The sequence below is a fragment of the Arctopsyche grandis genome, chromosome 3 (genome assembly GCF_051622035.1).
Source record: "Arctopsyche grandis isolate Sample6627 chromosome 3, ASM5162203v2, whole genome shotgun sequence".
Lineage (NCBI taxonomy): Eukaryota > Metazoa > Arthropoda > Insecta > Trichoptera > Hydropsychidae > Arctopsyche > Arctopsyche grandis.
The window spans coordinates 37,634,631-37,652,015 of NC_135357.1; the positions used below are offsets into that span (position 1 = coordinate 37,634,631).

Genomic DNA, 17,385 nt, shown 5'->3' on the forward strand with positions numbered 1-17,385 from the left:
GCGAGGGATGCGAAACGGCTGAGGAGTCAAGGGAGGGGGGCGGCCAACAGACCAGCCCAAGACCACCAGCCTCACTTCAATACCGCAGCTCGAAACGCCAGCAGACCTCCCTGGCAAGCAGAGGGCCGTAACGGTCACAGACCTCCCTGGCAAGCGGAGGGCCGTAACGGCAACAGACCGCCCTGGCAAGGGCAAAGGAACTGCCGAAACTGCGGAAGCCCACAATGTCGCGGGCGGAACTGTCCGAAGGTACGGGCAGTCGAGAACGCCTCCGACGAGGAAGAGGTGCGATCCCAGTCGGGAAAAGAATAATGGTCAGTTCCACACGGGCAGGACTGATCATCGAAGACGAAGAAAAGCCCGTCCCAGTGTTAGGGAGCGTCGGCGACTCACCTTTCGTATTAGACACCGAAGGCGAGATCGGAGGAGTACCATGTAGGGTACTGTTGGATACCGGGGCAAGCGTCTCCGTTATCTCCAGCAAACTGTTCGCCAAAATTCCCCGCGAACATAGAAAAAGGGTGAACGACAAAAGGGAAAGAATACGAGTCGCAGACGGTCGACACGTAGCGATCTACGTATGGGCCGAGACTACGTTGGCAATTAAAGGCACACAAGCGAGATGGAAATTTGCCGTCACTGATTTCTCCTCAGAGGTCATCATGGGGATGGATCTCCTGCGCCACCTCAATAAGATCGTCGAACTGGGAGGAACCACGACAAGGGTCACTTTCCGGAACGACATTGCGCCCCATCGACCAGTAAGTTCAGTCCATTCGTGTCAGGAAATAAAAAGACACGAACTGAACGGAAAGCGACAAGACGACCTGCCCCGCCAACTGGACGCTGCTATCATCGACCTACCACCTGGAAAACGGTCGACGATCGTCAACTCCCTCCTCCAGCATCGACAAGCCTTCGCCCAAAGCGAACGGGACTTAAGCCAAGTCCATAAAGGGAGCCATCGAATAAATAGCGGCGACGCCGCCCCCATCAAACAGGCCCCTCGCAGAATACCGCTGCACAAGAAGACAGAGGTACGGTCCCTCATCAACGACTTGTTGACAAGACAAATAATCGAACCAGCAGCCGGTCCCTGGGCCTCCCCCATCGTATTGGTCACGAAAAAGACCGGCGAGTTGCGCCTCTGCGTTGACTATCGTCGGTTAAACGCCGTGACAACGAAAGACTCGTTCCCGATGCCACGAATGGACGACGTCCTGGACAGACTCGCGGGCGCCAAATTCTTCTCGACGTTGGACCTGCAGAGTGGTTTTTGGCAAGTCCCAGTCGAAGAGAAAGACCGACCAAAAACCGCCTTTACCACTGAATTTGGTCTGTTCCAATTCCGTGTTATGCCTTTCGGCCTCTGCAACGCGCCTGCCACATTCTCCCGGCTAATGGAAGACATTCTCGGCGACCTGACCGGATCAACCTTGGTATACCTCGACGACATCATAATATTTAGTCCGACCCCGGAGGCCCACTTGGAACACATCCAGACGGTCCTCAAACGCCTACTTGCGGTCGGACTCAAAGTAAATACGCGGAAGTGCCAGCTGTTTAGGAATGAGGTCTGCTTCCTTGGCCATAAAATCAGCTCCCACGGCGTCTGCACGGATCCAGAGAAGACAAAAGCCGTGAGAGAGTGGCCCACCCCCAAATCGAAGGCACAACTCCGCAGCTTCTTAGGCCTCTGCACCTATTACCGGAGGTTTGTGCAAGGGTTTGCGCAAACGGCGAAACCACTGCATCGTCTCACGGAGGAGAAAACAGTCTTCACGTGGGACCAAGACTGCGAGCATGCCTTCAATGCCCTCAAAAACGCTCTGACAAATGCGGAAACAATGGCATTCCCCCGACCCGAGGGAATCTATATTCTGGACGCGGATGCCAGTCAACATGCCATCGGAGCCGTGCTCTCCCAAGTTCAAGACGGCGAGGAGAAGGTGATCGGGTACTATAGTCGCACCTTGAAGGTACCGGAACGGAACTACTGCGTCACCCGGAAAGAGCTGCTCGCCATCGTCGACGCAGTAGAGCACTTCCACCACTACCTGTACGGAAGCCCCTTCACACTCCGAACCGATCACGCCGCACTGACGTGGCTCCGCAGCTTCAGAAAACCTGAAGGTCAATGGGCCCGCTGGTTGCAACGACTGGGACAGTACCACATGGACGTACAGCATCGAGCAGGGAAGAAACACGGCAACGCCGACGCCCTCTCTAGACGTCCATGTGACCCAGACTGCCCGAAATGCGCGAAAATAGAGAGTGAGCAAATAGCACCCGAAGCTAAACTCGTCACTCTAGGGAACCCACAAAGTCCCCAGGCCACCGACTCCACAATCTCACGCTTCATCGCCTGGAAAGAGTCCGGGAGACGACCACTGTGGGAAGAAGTTTCGGCAGAAGAACCCGAAGTTCGGATTCTATGGGCCCAGTGGGACGCACTAACTGTCGACCAGGGTCAGCTCTTCCGGCGATGGGAAAGCCCAAACGGCGAGCGTCAGATCCTGCAATTGGTCATTCCCGAGAGCCACACAAATGAAATCCTATGGGAGATGCACAGTTCCCCGACTGGCGGACACTTCGGCGTCAATAAAACGCTAAAGAATGTCCGCCGCCGATACTACTGGCCAACATGCCGCCCCGACGTTATAAAATGGTGCGAAAAATGCCCCAGGTGTGCAGCGCAAAACGGACCACATACGAGGAACAGGGCGGCCATGCGGCAATACGTGTCAGGGGCACCAATGGACCGAATGGCGATCGACATATTGGGACCACTACCGGTTACCAATAGGGGGAACCGTTACGTGCTAGTGGCCGCTGATTACTTCACAAAGTGGCCAGAAGCCATTCCCTTACCGGACCAAGAGGCGGAAACGGTAGCGGAAGCCCTAGTAACCCATGTCTTCGCCAAACTGGGCACACCTCGAGAACTGCACTCCGATCAAGGCCGTAATTTTGAAGCCCGAGTCTTTGCCGAAACGCTGGATAAATTGGGCATCTGCAAAACTCGGACGACCCCTTACCACCCTCAGTCGGACGGGATGATCGAGAGGTTAAACCGCACTCTACTTGGATACCTCCGGAAATTCCTGTCCTACTACGACGAGGAGGCAGAACGAGACTGGGACACGATGCTGTCCCCGTTCCTCATGGCTTACCGCTCAACCCCACACGACGCGACAGGAGAGTCGCCAGCCCTGATGATGTTCGGCAGGGAAATGCGCCTTCCGCCCCAACTTATTTACGGCGGACCCCCGGACAGTATACCCGAGCAATCAGCCCACAAATACGTCCAAAATCTCATAGAAGGGATGGCGGAAACGCACAAATTCGCTCGGAAACACCTCCAGAAGACGCATAAAAGAATGAAAGCGGCTTACGACGGGAGGATCTGGGAACCACGATACGAAGAGGGCGATCGCGTTTGGTTGCACAACCCAGCCAAGAAGCCCGGTCGCACCCTTAAACTCCAGCCCCCTTGGGAAGGTCCGTTCCGGATTATTAAGAGGATCAGCGACGTGGTCTATCGGATCCGCCGGGAAACAGGGAACTCCCGGTATCTGGTGGTGCACGTCAACAGATTAGCGCGATACCTCGCAACACCGGATCCGATCTAAAATTAAAACCCCGTATTGTATTTCCTTGTATTTGTTTATTTATTGTATTTCCTTGTATTTGTTTGTATATGCTTTTGTACATTAATAAATCGCTCGAGACGACCGATCCTGAAGGAGAGGGCAGTGTAACGTACGCCCCCGCAGCCGAAGGAGTGGGGGGGAAACTACCCCCGCCCTCGGATGCTGGGGAGTGGGAGAAAGTACCGCTACTTTCTCAGCTATAAAAGAAGCGCCCTTTCCTTCGGAAGTCGAGTCGGACCACAGCTTTCTCTGAGAACTGTCGTTTCCTTTGGACTCCCATCTCTGCTGGTCTTTCCCTGTTCAGTCAAAGCCACCCACTTCACCCCCACGTTACACTATCGATAATTATAAATTATTATATTAATTGGAGGCTTAAAAAAAAATTATTAATTGTTCCAACGTTTCCAAATATTTCAAAACAATTTTAAGAATATTTCTAACGCTTCTTTTAAGCAATGCAAGTGGACAACGTTCGTTTTCAGTTTTAAAACGAGTTAAATATATGTAGTTCGTTCGAAATTCGTTAAATCAGAACAATTTAAATACTTTATCGATGATGTTTATTGAAAGTGATGTGGCACATTTATTAGATTGTGATACTATATAGATAAATTTGCGGGATCAAAAGCTCGAAAAGTACCAATTTAAAATGTTTTCCTTTTTTTCTTGATTGTTTGTATAAGTTTGTAAATAGATATTTGTTTATATAATTGTATAATATATTGTAGCGTTGCATAGGGAGACGCCCCGTGGACCGGTGACGTCATGGTGACGCCGACCAATGGTGGAGTCGGGCGTTGTGGCCAATGGCTACACCCGACTCCTTGACCAATGACTGTACTTGTTGACGTGTCATAAACGTGTATGCGCTGAGCGCTCTATGATATAAGAACGGTACGCTCTCGATCGGTGGGATTCGGATCCTGACCTCCACCGGACGAGCAGCAATAAAGACTTGGAACCTGCCTGCGTGTTTTCTTGTACCTCGACCTGACTCCACTTACCTTTGAATACTCTTCACTGGTGTCAGAAGTGGGATCTATATGGTTGGGACAAGGAGCCACAAAGGTGCGGATTCGAGGTCTTCATCGCCGCCGGAAGACATGGAGCCGAATCGGAAACGAGCATAGCGGCGATCGAGATGCTGCTTGCGGGAGCTGGAGATGCCAATTCACGCCTTCTACGAGAAAAACGCAGTTCTCACTGCGACGAGCTCTCAGCTCATTCAATTGGGTTGATGCGTGTTGTCATTTGGCGCCTAGAAGCCAGGATGGCGTTCCACACACGCGCTATCAAAACTGGATTGCGTCATGCTGCCGAAGGCGAGAGAGGACCACCCCGGAAGGTTGCAGGGAAAGGCAACCAGCAGAAGCGGAGTCATCCGGAGAACGAGAGCCAGGGTCAACCAGAAGCAGTGCACCGGGCTACGATCGTCGAACTTATCGAAGACTAGCAGCCAGCCGGGTCGACGACGACTTTTGGTGATGTCGTCGTCAGAAAAGGAGCTGTTGCGACGTAGAATGGGATACGTCGATTACGAGTTCACCACCGCTCCCGTAATGTCTACATTCAATACTCGATGTCATCGAAATTCAGCGCAGCGATCGATGGTTGTTGATCTGCGTCCACTGTTTTCAACATGGGGAGATATTTCAAGGGCGAGAGACCGTTCAGAAGGAGTCGTCACCAGCTACACAGCATTCGCAGTACGAAGGCATGAATCATCGCGTTAGTGTCGCTACTTCCACGAAATGAAATGGGTTTCGTTTCGTAAACAATGCAACGGCAGAGGCACATTTAGCAGAGACGCTAAATGTTGGCGGTACCTCGACGGGGTTCACTGCGTAGATTTCCAGGGACGAAGCCTCTCTTCAGGGTCATGAGCACGGGTGCGCGTTCTGGGTTGAACGTTTGGTTTTGCAGTTGTGATGCTGGAACCAACATGATGGAAGAAGACGAAGCTGTCGAGACGAAGTTGGACGTTGGTGACACGTGCGAGATGGACCGACCACGTTGGCATTTAAACGGAAGAAACACCAGATAATAAGTCGACGTATAGATGAATAAGTTCATGCAACTGTAATTATGTGTAACTGTTTTGTAATTGTAAATTAATGTGTAAATTAATGTGTAAATTAATGTGTAAATTAATGTGTAAATTAAGGTGTAAATTGGTGGGTCGATCGGGACGATCTCTCTTAAGAGGGGGGTTGTGTAGCGTTGCATAGGGAGACGCCCCGTGGACCGGTGACGTCATGGTGACGCCGACCAATGGTGGAGTCGGGCGTTGTGGCCAATGGCTACACCCGACTCCTTGACCAATGACTGTACTTGTTGACGTGTCATAAACGTGTATGCGCTGAGCGCTCTATGATATAAGAACGGTACGCTCTCGATCGGTGGGATTCGGATCCTGACCTCCACCGGACGAGCAGCAATAAAGACTTGGAACCTGCCTGCGTGTTTTCTTGTACCTCGACCTGACTCCACTTACCTTTGAATACTCTTCAATATAATTTTTTGTTTGTAAATAGATTTATATTATTTAATAAATAATTGTAAATACAAAATAACACACGTTTTTTTATAATCTACATCCCACAATTCACAATTGAAAAAAAAAGTCACTTAATGATTAGTGGGTAAATTACATTGCGCCTGTGGCATCCGAAACGCTTAATCCGCCACTGGATATATGTAAAATATGTATATGGAAAAATACTTCACCATCAAAAACGATATTACATATTTTGATTTAAATAATTTTGAAATTATTAGTGCAAAAGTGCCATCTATCCGGCAATGTAAAAATTTTACATTCGACCAATAATCATGAAATTAGGTGTCTTCGCGGTTCGATATCTTGCTATTCAACAAACCCGTATTCGACGAACTAGTGAAACATTTTGTAAGCACCATTTCATAAATTATTATTCATTGATGATATAAATGCATACGTATATTTTCGTTTGGATTGACTAATTTTATATTTTTATTTATCAGCATCCATTTCGAATTAAATACGACAATTTTTGAATTGCAGTAGCGAAAATATTGTCATGACCGAACAGACGTTTAAAAATATTGGTGGCCCTGAAAAGGGCCGTTTTTGATGTAGACAAGACTTGTTTATCGTTTAAGCTTTCTTTTCGGTTTTCTTGGGCAACAAGACAGCTTGGATGTTGGGCAGGACGCCTCCTTGAGCGATGGTCACTCCGGAGAGCAATTTGTTCAACTCCTCGTCGTTGCGGATGGCCAGTTGGAGATGGCGGGGGATGATTCTGGTCTTCTTGTTGTCGCGAGCGGCGTTTCCGGCCAACTCGAGGACTTCAGCGGCCAAATATTCCATGACGGCGGCCAAGTAGACGGGGGCTCCGGCTCCCACGCGCTCCGCGTAATTGCCTTTCCTCAGCAGACGATGGATCCTGCCCACGGGGAACTGCAGACCAGCTCGGCTGGAGCGCGACTTTGCCTTTCCCTTCACCTTGCCTCCTTTTCCACGGCCGGACATGACGAGTTGGAGTTGTGTGTAGCGACGGAGTGAATGCGAGCACGGTGCGGACTAGCGCACGGTGCGAGAGACGGCGAGCGAATGACAAAAATTTGGATCCGCGTGTATTTATCAACACGACCGCAACGTACACGCGTTTGTGCAATACAGACACATCTGCCGTCGACGCGGAGGGGCGAAGTAATCAATAGCAAATTTTAGCAGTTTGAAATTCATTCTGAATAGGCTTGGGCATAGTAGTTCGCAACTGAGATCGCTCAGTTTAGTTCGCCGCTCCTAAACGAACTAGTTCGCTCTTCTAGTTCGCCAGCTCCCAGCTCGAATCAGTGAAAGGCAGATCGTTCGCTCGTTCGTTCGTTCGTTCGCGTGATCGTTCGCTCGTTCGTTCGCTCGCAGATCGTTCGCTCGTTTTGGCTCGATGAAAGAATAACACATGACGCAAAAAAGAAAACAATGTAACGTACGCCCCCGCAGCCGAAGGAGTGGGGGGAAACTACCCCCGCCCTCGGATGCTGGGGAGTGGGAGAAAGTACCGCTACTTTCTCAGCTATAAAAGAAGCGCCCTTTCCTTCGGAAGTCGAGTCGGACCACAGCTTTCTCTGAGAACTGTCGTTTCCTTTAGACTCCCATCTCTGCTGGTCTTTCCCTGTTCAGTCAAAGCCACCCACTTCACCCCACGTTACACTGGTGTCAGAAGTGTTTGACCTGAGCCGCAAAAGGAATACACCACGCAAAGATGCCCCCAAAAAGGAGACAGGCATCTCCTCACCAGTTGGACGATCCATCACGTGTGGAACGTCTGGAGGAGCAGATGGCGCGACTCGTCGCGCTTCTCGAGAGGGACACCACAACACGCACGCCAGCGATTCCGGCAAGCCCTTCAACGAGGGTCCCAGCGGTTCCGGCGAGCACACTGAGTCCCTCGTCATCAGTATGCAGAAACGACGCTACTCCACGACCTGTCACCGACCCCATGCTAGGAAGCACCATCCACAAGCAACCGACCGAGCTTCCTGTTTTCGACGGAACGGGCGACGTAGAACGATTCATCCGCGAATTTGAAATCGTGTCACGAGCCCTACGCTGCGAACCGACGGCAAACTCACTCATTCTCGCTCTACGAGGTCAAGCGAGAATATTCCTCATCGACGAAGTACCGAAAGAAGCGTACGAAGCGTACGAGGAGCTGAGGGAGAGGCTGGTGAAGCGCTTCAAATCTTCGCCACACCCGTACGACGCATTCCGTGACCTAATTTCCCCGTCGATCCGCAACAACGACGACATAGAAGCTCGGTTCGCGGACATCCGTCGAAAAAGGATGGAGGCCTTTCCAGAGCCTATCCCGTTGGACGTCCTGGACAAGATACTCCTCATATTGTCGTTTCACGACGAGGATATCCGCGCTGCCGTCTTCACCGCAGATCCGAAGACCCCACTGCAGGAGCTGTTACGGCTCGCAAAACACGCGAGGGATGCGAAACGGCTGAGGAGTCAAGGGAGGGGGGCGGCCAACAGACCAGCCCAAGACCACCAGCCTCACTTCAATACCGCAGCTCGAAACGCCAGCAGACCTCCCTGGCAAGCGGAGGGCCGTAACGGCAACAGACCGCCCTGGCAAGGGCAAAGGAACTGCCGAAACTGCGGAAGCCCACAATGTCGCGGGCGGAACTGTCCGAAGGTACGGGCAGTCGAGAACGCCTCCGACGAGGAAGAGGTGCGATCCCAGTCGGGAAAAGAATAATGGTCAGTTCCACACGGGCAGGACTGATCATCGAAAATGAAGAAAAGCCCGTCCCAGTGTTAGGGAGCGTCGGCGACTCACCTTTCGTATTGGACACCGAAGGCGAGATCGGAGGAGTACCATGTAGGGTACTGTTGGATACCGGGGCAAGCGTCTCCGTTATCTCCAGCAAACTGTTCGCCAAAATTCCCCGCGAACATAGAAAAAGGGTGAACGACAAAAGGGAAAGAATACGAGTCGCAGACGGTCGACACGTAGCGATCTACGTATGGGCCGAGACTACGTTGGCAATTAAAGGCACACAAGCGAGATGGAAATTTGCCGTCACTGATTTCTCCTCAGAGGTCATCATGGGGATGGATCTCCTGCGCCACCTCAATACGATCGTCGAACTGGGAGGAACCACGACAAGGGTCACTTTCCGGAACGAAATTGCGCCCCATCGACCAGTAAGTTCAGTCCATTCGTGTCAGGAAATAAAAAGACACGAACTGAACGGAAAGCGACAAGACGACCTGCCCCGCCAACTGGACGCTGCTATCATCGACCTACCACCTGGAAAACGGTCGACGATCGTCAACTCCCTCCTCCAGCATCGACAAGCCTTCGCCCAAAGCGACCGGGACTTAAGCCAAGTCCATAAAGGGAGCCATCGAATAAATAGCGGCGACGCCGCCCCCATCAAACAGGCCCATCGCAGAATACCGCTGCACAAGAAGACAGAGGTACGGTCCCTCATCAACGACTTGCTGACAAGACAAATCATCGAACCAGCAGCCGGTCCCTGGGCCTCCCCCATCGTATTGGTCACGAAAAAGACCGGCGAGTTGCGCCTCTGCGTTGACTATCGTCGGTTAAACGCCGTGACAACGAAAGATTCGTTCCCGATGCCACGAATGGACGACGTTCTGGACAGACTCGCGGGTGCCAAATTTTTCTCGACGTTGGACCTGCAGAGTGGTTTTTGGCAAGTCCCAGTCGAAGAGAAAGACCGACCAAAAACCGCCTTTACCACTGAATTTGGTCTGTTCCAATTCCGTGTCATGCCTTTCGGCCTCTGCAACGCGCCTGCCACATTCTCCCGGCTAATGGAAGACATTCTCGGCGACCTGACCGGATCAACCTTGGTATATCTCGACGACATCATCATATATAGTCCGACCCCAGAGGCCCACTTGGAACACATCCAGACGGTCCTCAAACGCCTACTTGCGGTCGGACTCAAAATAAATACGCGGAAGTGCCAGCTGTTTAGGAATGAGGTCTGCTTCCTTGGCCATAAAATCAGCTCCCACGGCGTCTGCACGGATCCAGAGAAGACAAAAGCCGTGAGAGAGTGGCCCACCCCCAAATCGAAGGCACAACTCCGCAGCTTCTTAGGCCTCTGCACCTATTACCGGAGGTTTGTGCAAGGGTTTGCGCAAACGGCGAAACCACTGCATCGTCTCACGGAGGAGAAAACAGTCTTCACGTGGGACCAAGACTGTGAGCATGCCTTCAATGCCCTCAAAAACGCTCTGACAAATGCGGAAACAATGGCATTCCCCCGACCCGAGGGAATCTATATTCTGGACGCGGATGCCAGTCAACATGCCATCGGAGCCGTGCTCTCCCAAGTTCAAGACGGCGAGGAGAAGGTGATCGGGTACTATAGTCGCACCTTGAAGGCACCGGAACGGAACTACTGCGTCACCCGGAAAGAGCTGCTCGCCATCGTCGACGCAGTAGAGCACTTCCACCACTACCTGTACGGAAGCCCCTTCACACTCCGAACCGATCACGCCGCACTGACGTGGCTCCGCAGCTTCAGAAAACCTGAAGGTCAATGGGCCCGCTGGTTGCAACGACTGGGACAGTACCACATGGACGTACAGCATCGAGCAGGGAAGAAACACGGCAACGCCGACGCCCTCTCTAGACGTCCATGTGACCCAGACTGCCCGAAATGCGCGAAAATAGAGAGTGAGCAAATAGCACCCGAAGCCAAACTCGTCACTCTAGGGAACCCACAAAGTCCCCAGGCCACCGACTCCACAATCTCACGCTTCATCGCATGGAAAGAGTCCGGGAGACGACCACTGTGGGAAGAAGTTTCGGCAGAAGAACCCGAAGTTCGGATTCTATGGGCCCAGTGGGACGCACTAACTGTCGACCAGGGTCAGCTCTTCCGGCGATGGGAAAGCCCAAACGGCGAGCGTCAGATCCTGCAATTGGTCATTCCCGAGAGCCACACAAATGAAATCCTATGGGAGATGCACAGTTCCCCGACTGGCGGACACTTCGGCGTCAATAAAACGCTAAAGAATGTCCGCCGCCGATACTACTGGCCAACATGCCGCCCCGACGTTATAAAATGGTGCGAAAAATGCCCCAGGTGTGCAGCGCAAAACGGACCACATACGAGGAACAGGGCGGCCATGCGGCAATACGTGTCAGGGGCACCGATGGACCGAATGGCGATCGACATATTGGGACCGCTACCGGTTACCAATAGGGGGAACCGTTACGTACTAGTGGCCGCTGATTACTTCACAAAGTGGCCAGAAGCCATTCCCTTACCGGACCAAGAGGCGGAAACGGTAGCGGAAGCCCTAGTAACCCATGTCTTCGCCAAACTGGGCACACCTCGAGAACTGCACTCCGATCAAGGCCGTAATTTTGAAGCCCGAGTCTTTGCCGAAACGCTAGATAAATTGGGCATCTGCAAAACTCGGACGACCCCTTACCACCCTCAGTCGGACGGGATGATCGAGAGGTTAAACCGCACTCTACTGGGATACCTCCGGAAATTCCTGTCCTACTACGACGAGGAGGCAGAACGAGACTGGGACACGATGCTGTCCCCGTTCCTCATGGCTTACCGCTCAACCCCACACGACGCGACAGGAGAGTCGCCAGCCCTGATGATGTTCGGCAGGGAAATGCGCCTTCCGCCCCAACTTATCTACGGCGGACCCCCGGACAGTATACCCGAGCAATCAGCCCACAAATACGTCCAAAATCTCATAGAAGGGATGGCGGAAACGCACAAATTCGCTCGGAAACACCTCCAGAAGACGCATAAAAGAATGAAAGCGGCTTACGACGGGAGGATCTGGGAACCACGATACGAAGAGGGCGATCGCGTTTGGTTGCACAACCCAGCCAAGAAGCCCGGTCGCACCCTTAAACTCCAATCCCCTTGGGAAGGTCCGTTCCGGATTATTAAGAGGATCAGCGACGTTGTCTATCGGATCCGCCGGGAAACAGGGAACTCCCGGTATCTGGTGGTACACGTCAACAGATTAGCGCGATACCTCGCAACACCGGATCCGATCTAAAATTAAAACCCCGTATTGTATTTCCTTGTATTTGTTTATTTATTGTATTTGCTTGTATTTGTTTGTATATGCTTTTGTACATTAATAAATCGCTCGAGACGACCGATCCTGAAGGAGAGGGCAGTGTAACGTACGCCCCCGCAGCCGAAGGAGTGGGGGGAAACTACCCCCGCCCTCGGATGCTGGGGAGTGGGAGAAAGTACCGCTACTTTCTCAGCTATAAAAGAAGCGCCCTTTCCTTCGGAAGTCGAGTCGGACCACAGCTTTCTCTGAGAACTGTCGTTTCCTTTAGACTCCCATCTCTGCTGGTCTTTCCCTGTTCAGTCAAAGCCACCCACTTCACCCCACGTTACAACAAAAATAATCAAATTTTTTATATTTTTTTAGAAATAATCAACAATTATATAACTATTAGGTACTGGTTAGTTCTTATAAAAAATATCACTTACACTTATAAAGTTGTTACCTAACAATTAAACATAATGACTTGTTTGAGTGAGATCGTATGTATAAAAAAAAATAAAATGGAAAAAAAATATTACATATTACTGTGTAAAAATATCAATTTGGACACTTTATTCGATGACAGTAGTGTTCTACGTTCATTAAGGACTTGACCCGTCGCTGAAAAAACGCGTTCGCAGGGCACAGATGTTGCTACGACACAAAATCTTTTCAAAACATACGCGTAAACGTGAGGGTATATCAAACGACGTTCATGCCACCATTGAAGCGGATCTTCTTTACGATTTAGATACTCTTCATTTAGGTATTTATCTAATTCGCGAATGCCAGCAGCAAGCTGGTTATCTGGCCTAGTAATTTTTTGTATCTCTTGGTCGTATTCATCCCATATGCAGCTATTTTTATTACTAGGTATAGATGTTGATGCGTCGCTGGAAGTAGGAACAGCCTCTGGAGTATCCCCTTGAACTAATTGTACTTGGCCGATTTTATTTCTAAGGGCTTGTACTACCATTTCACAGGCTCTTTGATTTTTGAATCCCCTCGTCTTAAATCGAGGATCCAAAATCGTACACTCTGCGTATAACATATTCTTCTCTATATCTTTGAAACGATCTTCCATGCCTTTCTTTAGCAGAGACTGCACATCAACTATTTTTGTATTGTAAGAAACATGTCTTTGTAAAAAATTTTTTAGTAAATTACATAAAATTATTATTTTAGATAAAGTGACGTTTTTCTCGGCACTTATTTCTACGGTAATCTCGTAGAATGGACTGAGTAACGGTAAAACTTCCTCTATTACTTCCCAGTCCCCTTCATTTAAAGTTAAATCAGGGCGTAGAAGTGCAACGGTAGCAATCACTGCATCCTTTACCTGTACTATTCGCTTGAGCATGTCAAAAGTGGAATTCCAGCGGGTTTGTACATCCTGCTTGAGCTTAAGAACAGGCAAATTCATTTGCTGCTGCGTAGCAGCCAATTTATGTTTTCCTTGTGTGCTACGATTAAAAAACTCGACAATATTTTTAACTCTTCCCAAAACGTCACATATCTTTTTCGTAGCTTCTTGTACAACAAGATTTAGAGAGTGAGCGAAACATGAGATGGACCGCCAATCACCAAGTCTAACAGCAGATAAGATATTTGCTGCATTATCGCTAACAATGGCGGCAACTTTGTGTGAAATGTTCCACTCTGCCATAACAACTTTCATAAAGTCGCACAAGTTTTGACTAGTATGTCGCTCTTTATAATTGATACAACCAAGTAATACTGAGTGAAGTTTAGTCTCTTCATTTATAAAATGAGCTACAATAGCTATATAGCTGTCGTTATTTCTAGACGTCCAACCATCAGTACTAAGAGACAACGCTGGTGCTGCTTGTACCTTTATTTTTGCTTCAGCCATGACGTCATTGTGAATTCTTGACATTAAATTTTCCGATAACGTTTTTCTTGATGGTAGTTTATAGCCTGGGCATTGAGAAACTAATTCAATAAGCTTACGAAATTCTGTTTCTTCTACGATTCTTAAGGCGTGATGCCCTTTAGCTACCATCTTGACAAGTTGTTTATCAATTTGCTCAATCTTTCGAACTGGCGGTGGTCTACGAATGTATTGGGTCATCGATTGTTGGGAGTCTACTATATTTGATGATGCTGAAATTATATTCTCTGATTCACATGTGCTTTGACTTGATTGAAGTGAGTTTAAACTAGGTAATATCGGTGTTTGTCTTTCAGCAGTTAATGGGATCAAAAGGTGTTTTGTTTTCATATGTCGGGTTAAATTACCATTAGATCCGCCCGCAATACTTATTATTGTTGAACAATGGTTACATTTCGCTTTTTTATTATCAATGTCTTCTGTAAAATGAGTCCACAAGGGGCTATGTTTTCTTTTTGATGACATCGTAACAAATAGCCTATAACAAAACACATTAACCCTATACGTAAACTATTTTTAAAGTATATTAAAGAAATGAATAAATTGTTATTATACATTAGAAGCATAAGCTACCTGATAACGACAGAGTCTTATTATTTTAAAATTTGTTTAACGTTCGGTTAACGTCACTCTCGTTCATTCGGTCACAAACTAATGAAATTCTTGTGTAGTTCGCGAACGAACTGTCTTGTGTAGTTCGCGAACGAACTAGATCGTAAGAGTGAACGAGCGCATGTGCAGTGAGCGAGCGGCAGTAAGTGTTGTGCCGTCCCACTCTCGCTCATTCGGTCACGAACTAGTGAACTAAGGAACGAGGAGTGAGGGAACTAGTTCGACTAGTTCACCTGTGGGAGCGCTCTTACGACCTAGTTCGTTCGCGAACTACACAAGCCTAATTCTGAAGCGTTCTCTCGTATCGATAGCGTCCCTTTGGATCACTGCGATACACGATGCCACCCAAGGGGAGTGGAAAAGCCGCGAAGAAATCTGGAGGCAAAGCCCAGAAGAATATCTCCAAGGGGGATGGAAAGAAGAAGAACAAGCGCAGGAGGAAGGAGAGTTACGCCATCTACATCTACAAGGTGTTGAAGCAGGTGCACCCCGACACCGGCATCTCGTCGAAGGCGATGAGCATCATGAACAGCTTCGTCAACGACATCTTCGAACGCATCGCAGCCGAGGCTTCTCGTCTCGCCCACTACAACAAGCGCTCCACCATCACTTCTCGGGAAATTCAGACCGCAGTCCGTCTCCTGCTTCCAGGAGAGTTGGCCAAGCACGCCGTCTCTGAAGGCACCAAAGCCGTCACCAAGTACACCAGCTCCAAGTAGACGCCAACGTTCTAACGTTGAAGAAAATCAAAAGGCCCTTTTCAGGGCCACCAATGCTCTTTACAAATAAAAATTTGGTTTAAAATGAACAGTTTCATCATTTGCATATTGGTAATTTTTTACTGCACTTTGTGGTGTAATCATCCTTTTATTCTAATGGCTTAACAACTAGCGATTAGCAGTCCCGACTACCTACTTTTTTTGTTGTGCTATATTTTTTCGTACCTGCTATTTTCAAATATCAATGCCTACTCAGTCCTAATGCGTTTTTTTACAAACTTTTACGTTTTCAATCATTCTTCAAGTAGTTTTATGACCGCTTCTCATAATTCTACCTTTTTTGCATCCCCTGTGCTGTTACCTTTTTTTACATACCTCCTTTTAGCTTCACTTATTTTAAGTGTACAATGATTCTTTTTTGCAGTTTGCCACCTAATTTATATATTGTGATCAACACGATCATAAATCACCACAATTATTTTAGCTATTACTTAAAAGCACTTCGCATTTCATCGAACACCTTTTACTTCAATTTCAAGGGTCTCCTGCGAAACATCAATTCCTTTTCTGTACGTGTCATCGGCTTGGTACTAGGTAAACATGAAATTGAAATGAATAAAATTCGCGATTCCACATTCAAGAAGTTACACCTAAATTATTGTAATACTGCTACTAATAAAGACTGTTAACGTCAAACGTGCTACGTCGCACATAACATATTTGAATCCTTTTTATTGGTGTTAAAATGGAAAATGAAACAAACTCCCCCGTGAATGCATATGCACATATACCACGGACAAATTCCAAAAAAACGTTGCTTTTTGATGATGTCAAAATATTAACCAACTTTATGTAAAAGAGTTTGGTAGCCCTGAAAAGGGCTTTTTAAATTGAGTTTTACGTCAATAGGCGATGGTCGTCGTAATGCTGCGAGATTACTTCTTAGCGGCCGTCCTCTTGATGGCCTTGCTCTTGGCGGCGACTCCGGCCTTCTTGGGTTTGGGCGCTTTGGGCTTCTTTGTCGGGGGCTTCGTGGTGGTCTTGGCCTTAGTGGGGGTTTTAGACTTGGCGGCCTTCTTAGCCGGAGAAGCGGCGGCAGTCGTTTTCTTGGCAGCGGCTTTCTTGGGCTTGACTGCAGCGGCTGTAGTTTTCTTAGCTGCGGCGGGTTTGCGCTTCTGCACGCGTCCGGCTGCCTTGGCGGGGCTCTTAGCGGCGGCTGCGACTTTCTTGGGGGCGGCTTTGGTCTTCTTAGCGGCGGGGGCGCCCTTCGCTTTGGCCTCCAGTTTGAAACTTCCAGCAGCGCCTTTGCCTTTGGTGCGAACCAGAGTGCCAGAGTCGACCGCGCCCTTCAGGTACTTTCTGATGAAAGGAGCCAGTTTGTCGGCGTCCACCTTGTAGTTGGCCGAAATGAACTTCTTGATGGCCTGGAGTGAGGATCCACCCCTTTCCTTGAGATCCGAGATAGCGTTGTTGACCATTTCCGAGGTCTTGGGATGAGTGGGCTTCTTCTGAGGCTTCTTGACGGCTGCGACTTTGGACTTCTTGGCCGGAGTCGTCGGTAGAGGAGAGGCTGCGACTGGAGATGCGGTGTCTGCCATATTAGTTCTTCCCAGTTTGAGGATTGAAGAGAGAGTTTGAGAACGAGCGTTTCGAGTCGAGACGCGAGCGAATTTCATCGTTGCACGATCGGGGCATTGAGCGCTCGACGGAGCTCGCCGAACTTACGCGTTCGCCCTGTTCAGATTCTTCATCAAATCGTTCTCATTTCTGCTTCGCCTTGTCCCAAAATCTAGGTTTTCTTAAAAAACTGCGCAATTTAATCGTTGCGTTGAAAACGGCAATCGTTTATAAGGGTTTTATCTTCGTAAAAAGCTAAAATCTGTTGTTCAATTCGCATCAGCTTGAAATCAATGA

General features: G+C 49.1%; 4 protein-coding genes across 4 annotated transcripts; 1 reads left to right on the forward strand and 3 right to left on the reverse strand.

The window, feature by feature from the left end:
• Positions 1-6,784: 6,784 nt before the first annotated feature.
• Positions 6,785-7,177, reverse strand: LOC143909047 (histone H2A-like). Its single transcript, XM_077426936.1, has one exon. It carries the CDS (start codon positions 7,162-7,164, stop codon positions 6,790-6,792), a length of 375 nt encoding a protein of 124 aa, XP_077283062.1. The 5' UTR covers positions 7,165-7,177; the 3' UTR covers positions 6,785-6,789.
• Positions 7,178-12,670: 5,493 nt separating this feature from the next.
• Positions 12,671-14,605, reverse strand: LOC143909260 (E3 SUMO-protein ligase ZBED1-like). Its single transcript, XM_077427168.1, has 3 exons — positions 13,396-14,605; positions 12,775-13,341; positions 12,671-12,675 (listed from the first exon to the last, which is right to left on the reverse strand). Exons 1-3 carry the CDS (start codon positions 14,603-14,605, stop codon positions 12,671-12,673), a joined length of 1,782 nt encoding a protein of 593 aa, XP_077283294.1.
• Positions 14,606-15,090: 485 nt separating this feature from the next.
• LOC143909482 (histone H2B-like) lies at positions 15,091-15,473 on the forward strand. Its single transcript, XM_077427480.1, has one exon. It carries the CDS (start codon positions 15,091-15,093, stop codon positions 15,469-15,471), a length of 381 nt encoding a protein of 126 aa, XP_077283606.1. The 3' UTR covers positions 15,472-15,473.
• A 933-nt stretch (positions 15,474-16,406) lies between these two features.
• On the reverse strand, positions 16,407-17,069 carry LOC143909261 (histone H1-like). The gene has a single exon (XM_077427169.1). The coding sequence runs from the start codon at positions 17,067-17,069 to the stop codon at positions 16,407-16,409; it is 663 nt and encodes a 220-aa protein (XP_077283295.1).
• Between the last annotated feature and the right edge of the window lie 316 nt (positions 17,070-17,385).

Bases quoted from the DNA above. Each gene is read 5' to 3' on its own strand.
- LOC143909047 (XM_077426936.1), bottom strand. From the start codon at position 7,164: ATGTCCGGCCGTGGAAAAGGAGGCAAGGTGAAGGGAAAGGCAAAGTCG.
- LOC143909260 (XM_077427168.1), bottom strand. From the start codon at position 14,605: ATGTCATCAAAAAGAAAACATAGCCCCTTGTGGACTCATTTTACAGAA. The intron at 13,342-13,395 runs GTAATTTACTAA...ATACAAAAATAG, and splicing joins ATCTAAAATAATAATTTTAT to TTGATGTGCAGTCTCTGCTA.
- LOC143909482 (XM_077427480.1), top strand. From the start codon at position 15,091: ATGCCACCCAAGGGGAGTGGAAAAGCCGCGAAGAAATCTGGAGGCAAA.
- LOC143909261 (XM_077427169.1), bottom strand. From the start codon at position 17,069: ATGGCAGACACCGCATCTCCAGTCGCAGCCTCTCCTCTACCGACGACT.